General features: G+C 32.2%; 1 protein-coding gene and 1 long non-coding RNA gene across 6 annotated transcripts; one reads left to right on the top strand and one right to left on the bottom strand.

The window, feature by feature from the left end:
- Positions 1-2125: 2125 nt before the first annotated feature.
- LOC107957480 (uncharacterized) lies at positions 2126-3619 on the bottom strand. Its single transcript, XR_001700464.2, has 2 exons — positions 3488-3619; positions 2126-2429 (listed from the first exon to the last, which is right to left on the bottom strand). It is a non-coding gene; the product is annotated as an uncharacterized lncRNA (long non-coding RNA).
- Positions 3620-3949: 330 nt separating this feature from the next.
- On the top strand, positions 3950-9446 carry LOC107957481 (5'-3' exonuclease). 5 transcript variants are annotated; one of them, XM_041112216.1, is made up of 8 exons: positions 3950-4086; positions 4779-5184; positions 5805-5975; positions 6472-6706; positions 7404-7626; positions 7706-7883; positions 8950-9091; positions 9179-9446. In XM_041112216.1, the coding sequence occupies exons 2-7, from the start codon at positions 4795-4797 to the stop codon at positions 8998-9000; spliced, it is 1248 nt and encodes a 415-aa protein (XP_040968150.1). In that variant the 5' UTR covers positions 3950-4086; positions 4779-4794; the 3' UTR covers positions 9001-9091; positions 9179-9446. The 5 variants fall into 5 exon arrangements, with proteins under 5 accessions (XP_040968150.1, XP_040968149.1, XP_040968151.1 ...); XM_041112215.1 differs by lacking the exon at positions 3950-4086 and having other exon boundaries at positions 4308-5184; positions 8950-9086; XM_041112217.1 differs by lacking the exon at positions 3950-4086 and having other exon boundaries at positions 4308-5184.
- Positions 9447-9800: the final 354 nt, after the last annotated feature.

Below are 9800 nucleotides of genomic sequence, written 5' to 3'. Positions count from 1 at the left end.
GCCAAATACGCAAATTGCCCTTCTGCTCAAAAACACGCGGATCCTGACTTGGAGCGGGTAGGGTCGACTAGACCCGGAGCCAAAACGACGTCGTTTTTGGTTTAATGGGGGGACCAAAACGGTGCGTTTTGGTCCTCTATAAAAGATAAGTTTTTTTGAAAAAAAAAAATCATTTTACAACAGCAGAAGAAAAAAAGAAAAAAGAGAAGGGAGAAAAGAGAGAGGGGAGAAAGGAGAGAGGGGTTCCGGCCGGGGGGTCACCGGTCCTGCCACCGGGCCTTCACCGGCGCCGGCGCCGGCCACCGTGCACGGTGGCCGGAGGAGGTAAAATTTTAGATTTTTTTTACTTTTTTTTATATTTTTTAATATTGTATATATATATTTGAGTGTATCAGAGTATAAAAAAAAAAGAAAAAAGAAAAGCCAACGAAAAGAAGAAAAAAACGATTCGGTAATAGGAAAGAAAATAGGTTTTTCACCTTTTTCCTTGATCTGGGTTTTGATTTGAACAATATCCAATGCTGATCTATTGTTGTTCTTAAAAACTAATGTGTGTATTCTCTGTTTCTTTATTTTTAGACTGCCGAAAATAGGAAAGGAAACTCCCTTTTCATTTGATTTCATGGCTCTTATAGCCTTACAATTTTATTTTCTATTGCTTTCTGTCCTTTCTCCTTACTGTGTGCAGGGATGGCGGCCGACATGGTGGCATGGAGGGCTGGGGCGCCAGGGTATGGTGCTGCAGAGGCGTGCGAGGCAGAGTATGGGGCTAGGGTTTCTTATTTTTATTTTTTGTGTTTTTTTTTATGTTGGGTTACTTTAGTTTAATCGGGTATTGGGCTGGTGATATTTGGGTTTGACGGGCTTTGGGTATTTGGATTTTAGTGTAAATGGGTCATGTTGGGTTTGTGGGTTTAGGGATTGGGCTATAAATGAGTAGTTATGTTTAATTGTAATGTATTTAGGCCCGAGTAGTTTATAAACGGCCCAAAATTGGCCTATAACAATAATCTTATGTGACAACAGCGTAAAACCAGTCCTTTGACTTACCATACCAAATCAAAATTGTCATGCTTTGATTCATCACAGAAATGAGTTTTGAATAGGGATGTCAAATATAGGATCTTTCTTTGCATGACATAAATCATATTGAAAGTGAATAGACGATGAATAAAAAAAAAGTTTGTTAGTGTAATGCTTTGTTTGGTTGGAGTATATTGTTTTTCCACATGTTTTAGTTTTTGATTAGTTATAAATTAAATATATTTGGTATTTTTTTAGCCACTCACACAACTTTGTTTGTGGCAAAAAGAAAAGTTTTTATTTATTTTGAAGAGCTCTTATTTTTTATAAAAAATTTTACTCATATTAATAATTTTATGTTTAAATGGGCGTTAATTATTCTTTATTTTATGTTTAGGTGTTTTAAAATATATGTGTTAAATAAATTTTTTCTTCGTATCATTAACTAAATGTAATATAAATGTATTAAAGATTAATTCGTTTGATTTTTACTATGATTAATTAAAGCAAAACTCTAACCAAAGCAAAACAATTGAGTGAAATATTTTATGCAGTTTCAAAATTTGATAAAGAGTTACGATTTCTAATATAACAAAATCACAAAATAAAAAGAAAAAATTGAAAAAAAATCATCTTCTTAAATGATAAATAAATCAAATTTATGAAAAGGATAGTACAGATTTAGTTCAACTATGAAAAGGAATTTAAGTGTATTTAAACATATATATACATATGAATTATCTTTCGGTTTAAAGGTTAAAATTACTATAAAAATAATAATAATAAAAGAATCAACCTTTTGAGTTTTTCTCACTCTTCTTGTTAACTTGGCAAATCACTTATTTCTTATTAAGTTGAATCTCGACATATTTGAAGAAGTTTCTTCAGATGAACATGTATTTTGGGGTGGAACACTGGATTTCTTCATATGGTGAGAAGTGGAAGTTGAAGTGAGGGTGATGACCATGAACATGAAGAAATTTGTTGATTTTCTTTTGTTTTCATCATGCTAAGGTTTATTAATTTTTTTAATTAATGCAATAAGTTTTTTATTTAATTTAAAATACACGTGGCATTTGTTTATTAGTTAGAGAGTGTACTCTGGTATAAATTTAAGGTTATTATAAAAGAAGGGCAAAATGTGTGACAAAATAAACGTTTCTTTTCCAATAATAAAAAAAAGAGGTTCCTATAGATACTTTTCTCTTTCATTTTGGTATTTGGAGGAGAACTGTTTAACATTAATGCCATGCGGTAGCCTTAGGGTTGACTGTCGGCCTCCCAATCCTTGACTTTCTCTTCCCCAAGTCCTCACTTTTTCTCCGACTCCTGTTTCAACCCGGCTGTCCTTTCTCTTTTTCCATTCTTTTGCTTCTACTCTTTCGTCTTCCTCCGCTTCTCCCACCCTTCAATGGTGTGGAATCAATCAAAAATTAATTTTTATACTTAAACAAAATTTAATTAAATTTATAATATGATGAATAGTATCGATCCTATAAAGATTGATTAATTTTATTATTTTTTATAACCAAGAATTTATGCGAATCTGCAAAAATAAAAGAGAAATTAAATATAATTATAAAATAAATAATTAAAATTTAAATAAAGATAAATATAAAAAATTAATTGAACATTGTAAAAGTAAAGAAGCAAAATTGAAATTGAATAAACTTATATAACAAAGTTCCAACTTCAAACACGAATTTAATTTCAACTTCAAACAAATTCTGGACAATAGATTTTTTCATCCAACAAATTAGTCAATTATAATGATCTAGGAATAACCTCAAACCACTAACTCTTTTGATTGTAAATTACTTGCGAGAACAACTCGACAACTAATGCTTCCTAAGCAAATAACCTTGAAATCAGCTTCCACGATTTAATTCCTTATCAGCCTTGCGAATTAGAAGGACCCAACTTAAATCAACAACCTCAACTGAGTGAGTTGTCTAAACTTGACCGTTAACTCGCTTGACGGATCCAACCATTCATTTAATTGGTTGCGTCAATTTATTCTTTAATAGACTAAACACAATAATTACTGATCGTACCGGCTCACTAATTATATATCATCTAACACCGAATCAAGAGGCTATTCTCATTTTTTATGCTAAATGATGTTATAAGACAACTAAATCTTATTTTCTAAACTAGAATAATTTAAAAATTAATAAACCCAAATTAAAATATATAGGCTCTTTTGTGCTTTAAGATAAATTTAATTCTCAATTAAAGCCTTAAACAAATATTTTTGTAAATAAAAATACTAACTAAAATAATTTTAATGACCAAGAATCTTAAAATCTTCATTTTAATTCACAGCTTCATTTGTTTCCAATGCACTGGGCAATAAATTATACTTGCATAGAAAATTACCAATAAAATGCTAAAATCAGTAGAATTCATATTAAGAAATAATTAAAATGAATAAAAAAATTATATAAATTAAGCAAAGTATTACCCTTCCACCGCTTCCACTTGTCTTGCAGTTGCTGCTTCCCTAATCACACGGCTAGCTTTGCTCTAATCATCATGTGCTCCCCTCTCGCCCTTTTCTTTCACTTTCTCCTTTTTTGATATGCTTTTAAGTTTTTATTATGTGTGTATGCTGGTGTTTTTCTTTAGGATCTTTTGGGGGTTGCACTACGATGGTGCCAAAGTCTGGTTACATCAACATCTTTCTTAGGTCGAAGGTGATCTTCCCGTCTCTCTTTTTAAAGGGATGAGGCTCTTCCAGATGTGAGTGCTTGGCCTTTTATTGGGTGATTTCCGCTACCCCTAGTGCTTAGAGTTCACAAAGGAGTTCTAAGGTGTATGACCCTGCCTGAAGGTCTTCATGATTGGGTGGTCTTCAATCTCATACGATGCTACAATCTCAAATGAAAGCTCTTCCTCTCTCGGCTATCCTTGGTGGTGATGATGAAGATTATATTGTTGGTTTTTGTTGATTGGGGCAAGGTTGAAGCTTTGTCAGTTTTAGTCATGTTTCTTATAGTCTTTGTCGATTTTTGTTGGCCTTTTCTAGCCTCTTGTTAAGTCTTCTGTGACCTTTTCCAATAGGTTGGTTGTGCTTTCTACTAAGTCGGATGTGACTTTTGTCATCTTAATAATTTGTTTTTGAATCTTTCATCTCTTACTTGCGAAATTTCTATAATAAAATTCTATTTGTTTCAATCACTAAACAAAATTAGAAAGAAAAAAAAATCATAGAGGGTAATTTTGCTTGGCAGTAAATGAAAATGTTTTCATTAATTTATTATGTTTGTTTGGTAAAAAATAAATTCCTACATGAAAACAATTTCTAAAACATAGATAACTGATTTTATTTTGTAAGATATTTTTCTTTCTCTTTACTCTCGTCAAAATGAATAAACAATCGTTTCTCCCTTTCTCTCCGTCAGCCTCATCCGATGTTGTAGCTATCATATAATGAACTACTGATTATGCATTTAAATAATATTATTAACTTATAATGTTTGTAGTTTAGAAGTTAATTTATTATTATTTCTTTCTTTATTTTTATTTTTTAACACAATAAAAACAATATAAACTATAAATTTAAAAATAATCAAAAAAAATATTTTACATCAATTTAACCAGAGATAATTTTATAATTTCGAATGAAATTGATAAAATATTCATAGATAAAAAATATAAAATATTAAAATTATATACTACATGTCCATTTTCGTATTTAATCATTTCTGTTGTTAAAAAGAACTGAATAAAAAATGAAGTTTCCAATGTGATAGGGAGGAGATAAGCAAAATGGTCGAAGTTACAGTGGCAGCCTGGATTTCTCACGCACCTTGTCTGACCCCAAACTCATTTCATTCAATTTCAAATGGGAAATCCAGAAACAAGACAACCAAAGTTGTCCCAACAAGCACCAAAGCATGGAAGATTAGAACCGCCGTTGCTGCTTCTTCTTGTTCGTCCTCAGTTTTTGGGTCTTTTAATCAAACAGTTGGTGGGCAAGTTTTGCGAGAAGGAGAATGTCTGGAAAAATATAAAAAAGAGGGCAAAGGCAAGAAAAGGGTATTCTTTTTGGACGTTAATCCGCTTTGTTATGCTGGAAATAAACCAAGCTTACAATCTTTTGGTCACTGGGTTTCTCTTTTCTTCTCTCAAGTCTGCCTCACCGACCCTGTTATTGCCGTAAGATTTTTATCTCTTCATTTTGTTATCCCATAATAGTTTAGTAAGCATCTGGTGAATAATTTTAGTGTTTAATGCTTCATTTAATTTATCTTGCTTTCATACAGTCGCTTTTGCTCATTTAAAATAATTAGTTGTATGGAGAATCAAATATTGCTCGCGAAATTTTAAAATTGTTCACCTAGATTGCGTTCGGTGAATGCTGCTTGTCTTTTGTTTCCAAGTAAAATCGAAAAGTTTGTTTGGATGTAAAGAAAATTATTTATGTTTTTGAAGAATTGAAAGTTAAAATATCAATTATGTCAATGGAAAAATGCGAGCTTTTAATTTTATATGATCAAATTATGTTTGAATATGTGTTACGATATCCTTAACTGCTCAGTTTTAATAAATATGATGTTGCTGCTTTTGCGATTTATAATTTGCTTTACCTTTGATGTTGCTGCTTTTGCGATTTATAATTTGCTTTACCTTTCAGCAATTTTTGAAGAATGAACGATTAAATGTAAAAAGGATGTAGAAAAAGTAAAAGCAAACTTCAATCTTATGTTTGTAGATGCAGCAACATGGTTGATGTTAGACCTTTCTTCTTCTTCTTCTTTTCTCTCTTTTTGTTGCAGGTTTTTGATGGTAACAACTGTAATGAGCTGCGGAGACGGTTATTACCTTCATATAAAGCGCATAGGAGGAAATTCTTTCCACAATCAACAATTTCAAAAAAATATGTCAGGGGTCAAGTTGGGAGATCACAGCAGCTCATCATGGATGTTCTTAGAAAATGCAATGTGCCAGTAAGTGAATCTCTGTAGTTTTATTTTCATTCTGAGAAATGGAAACGATAATAAGCTTAGATTATAAAAGTAATATGGTTTACAAATTTATGGAAGAATGCTCTCGATTATGATTGTGGTGTTTTGGTATCCAGCATAATCTGTTTAGGTTATATATAAACCAATTTTATGCAAATTGCCAAATCAACTTGTCCTTGCATTAAATTTACTTCAGGACAACAACGATGATTGGTTTCATTTACCAGATGGCTAAAGAGACTGGCAACTAGCTTAATTCAAATAATTGTTAAGATTTCAAACATATCTATTTTAGAAGAAATTATACCTATTTGTTGGGAAGAACATTGCATCTTATGACTTCAATCCACATGCCACCATATTCCTCAATGTCATAGTTGTTCCGAGGACATTATGCAGATGGTTTGTTGATACTAAATTTTTGGTTGATCTATCCTTTTTGTTCTATTGGTTTCATCTAATAAGCTAACTCATTCAGGTCCTAAAAGTTGAAGGAAATGAAGCAGATGATGTTGTGGCCACACTGGTGGAACAAGTTTTAGAAAGAGGATATCACGTGGTTATTGCTTCTCCTGATAAGGATTTTAAGCAGCTGATTTCTGAAAATGTTCAAATTGTTATGCCTTTGGTGGAGTTGAAGCGGTGGTCCTTTTATACTCTGAAGCACTACATGGCTCAATATAATTGTGATCCACAGTCTGACTTGAGCCTTAGTAAGTTTTCATACCAATTTTTTTTTTGTTGATAGCAAGACTGCAATTATTAAACCGTTGATATAATTTTAAACATATTTGTATGCATGTTGATAAATTATGTTCGATGCTATAGCTTTTTGGCTACTCTGTACTACTGTAAAATATTTTAGTAGTGTTATTTTAGGCATGCAGTACCTGGTCCAGTAAGATAAATAACCTGAAACTACCCACTTTATGTTTGAAATGTATTTACTAGGATTACTTTTGTTGCATTCTTTTGGAGAAATAATGGGGTGGAGTATGGCATGACACGGTACCTGTTCCTTAACAACTTTGAGAGGAAGAATCAATCCCGATCAAGTTAAACCAGCTGGTTATAATACATAGGGGATTGGTTTATGTTGGTTTTCCTCCATGACTTTTAAGTTTTATAGTAAATACATTTTTTGAGAGTTGAACCTTAACATGAAAGTTCCATTATATAAAAGTAAAAAAGGTAGTACTTAGATCATATTCTTATGATTCCAGAAAGAAAGGTCCGAAGGGATATTCTGCTAGTGACCTGTGTGATAAGAAGAATATACTGCTCTCCAATACATATTTTTGGTTTTCAGTAAATGAATGTTCCTTGACTTTGCGTATCCTCATTTCTTCCCTAGTGTTCTAGACCACCTTTAGGATGATGTGCATAAGTAATCCTTAAGTAATTTTGTAGGATGCATCATGGGTGACGAGGTTGATGGTGTTCCTGGGATTCAACATTTGGTTCCTGGTTTTGGTCGGAGAACTGCCTTAAAGCTTTTAAAAAAGCATGGTTCACTGGAAAACTTACTAAATGCAGCATCAGTGAGAACTGTTGGCAGACAGTATGCACAAGAGGCCCTCACAAAGTACGCTGATTATCTGCGGAGAAATTATGAAGTTCTAGCCCTGAGGAGGTAACATATTTCCTTCCTTATGGTCAAAGTCTCCCTATGGTTTTGTTCCTTAATTATATATGGTTCTTGATTTCCAAAGTTTCCCTATTTATTCTACAGGGACGTTGATGTTCATCTTCAAGAAGAATGGTTGCTTGAAAGGGACACAAGTAACGATGCAAATGTTTTATCTAACTTCTTTAGACTGTTGGAAGAAACTAATAAATCTACTCGTGAAAGTTGATCTAATTTCTCAAATGGTTAAGCCCCAAGTGCTGGTAAGGTTCCAATTTTACATGATTACTTAAAAGACTAATCTGGAAATTAAATACTTGGTGTCTGCTGTATTGCATAGCATACATTCTTGGCAGTTTCTAATTTTCAAGATTACTTTTGGTGTCTCCTGAATTAGGTCTTTAATAGAGTCAGGCTGAGCTTGAATAGTAAGAAACTCGAGCTCGAGCTTGATTTGAGACTGGCTGCTCAAAACTCAGCTCAAGATCGATTGGACACAATCATTTAAGCTGAGCTCAGCTCAAAAAACATCAAACTTTTCAAGCTTGGCTCAATTAGCCTCGTGCATGCTATTTACATTCTCGTGCTCATTTTGTATGCATTCTTTTTTATTTATTTATATAATGAATTTTTAAAAGCTGATGTAGTAATAAAAAAAATAAAAAAGAAGAGAAAGGAAGAAGTGATTTTACGGTGAGACACAAGGGAGAGAAGAAGGGCTGAAGGGAAGAAATTAGAAAACAAAATTTAGGGTTTGGGTTTAAGTTTATATATTTTAAGGGTAAAGTAGTAATTTAATATTAAATAATATTATGAATAAAAAGTTTGATTAGGCTCCTGAATAGCTCTAATTGAGTATAAGATACTCGAACTCGGGTCACTCAATAGCTCGAGTTTGAGCTCTGCTCAACAAAGATCAAATTGAATTTGAGTTTTTTCCGAATTGAACTCAAATAGCTTACAAGTACAATTATCCCATTTACACCCCTTTTCAGAATCATGAATTCATGATTCAACTTATTTACTTTAACTGCTCTGTTTTCTCTCAAAACTAATTATTGATGGTTGCTTCCTGTATCTAATGTGCTTATACTGAGACCAGAAAATGCTGATCTGCATACCTTTGCTTCTTTTTCTGTTCTTGTTTTGGCCTGAGATAGTTAAATAATCCTTAAATACTTCCAAAAAGAAAACAATCACTGCTTTTACCAGAAGATCAGTAAAGATTGAAAATAGAAGTATAAAACTAAGAATCTGAAATCTGAAGCTTATCATGTTTCTTTTTTTTATTTTTTAATAACCAAATGTAATTTGTTGTAATGTCTGTAGATGAGAAATAACAAGATTGAAATAAGTAAGATTTTGGTGAGTGAAAAATGAAACAACGGCTCAAGGGGCAGTGATACTTCAATGAGAGAGCTGGAGAAGCATTGTGCTTGAACTGAGAATGAACTGAATACTAGCATGTAAGGTATAGGTATGCTCATCCTTTTATGTAGTATCAACTTGTTTATCTTTTTGCTAGTAGAGATTCATCCATCTGATTCTTGTAATGCAGGAAGACTAGGAACTTAAACGATGCAGGCTTGTGCAGTGTCGATAATGTTTCATTTGAAGATCGGAAACATGAGTAGGGTAAATTCCAAATACTTGTAATTCAAGGGGATAAGGAATTTAAACTCAAAATAATCATAATATTTCATTGTTAATTAGTTAATTTTGGAATCTGTGTTGTGACATAAAATTGTTTATACAGATAGCACTGCCTATAGAATTGTAAATTTAAACTAGTTGTGCATGAGATGAAAAGCTATTATAATTATGCATGCCCCTTGAATTGATGCTATTTTTTTGTTTTAGTTTTATATACACCAAAAAGTCTAATACAAATTATATATAAAATAAAACTTCGAGGTTGATATTTGAGGCTTTAGGTTTTCTTCAACTTTAACATCTTGTTCACTATTCGGCTTGGTGATTCACCTCAAGCTTTTTTAGTATGGTATGGTGGATGTATTGTTTTTGTTCTGGTGCTAATACATATTAATATTTGTGTATTTTAGTATACAATTTTAGGTTTATAGATATCTTTTAAAAAATTATATATATATTTCAAGGATGAATATTTAGTATATTGGTAGTAAATTCTTTTAACTCGTAAAGTTATAAATTTGCCATGT

This window comes from Gossypium hirsutum, chromosome A05 (assembly GCF_007990345.1).
Source record: "Gossypium hirsutum isolate 1008001.06 chromosome A05, Gossypium_hirsutum_v2.1, whole genome shotgun sequence".
Taxonomy (NCBI): Eukaryota; Viridiplantae; Streptophyta; class Magnoliopsida; order Malvales; family Malvaceae; genus Gossypium; species Gossypium hirsutum.
Note: the sequence above shows the minus strand (reverse complement) of the source record. Positions and strands in the feature narration are given on the sequence as shown.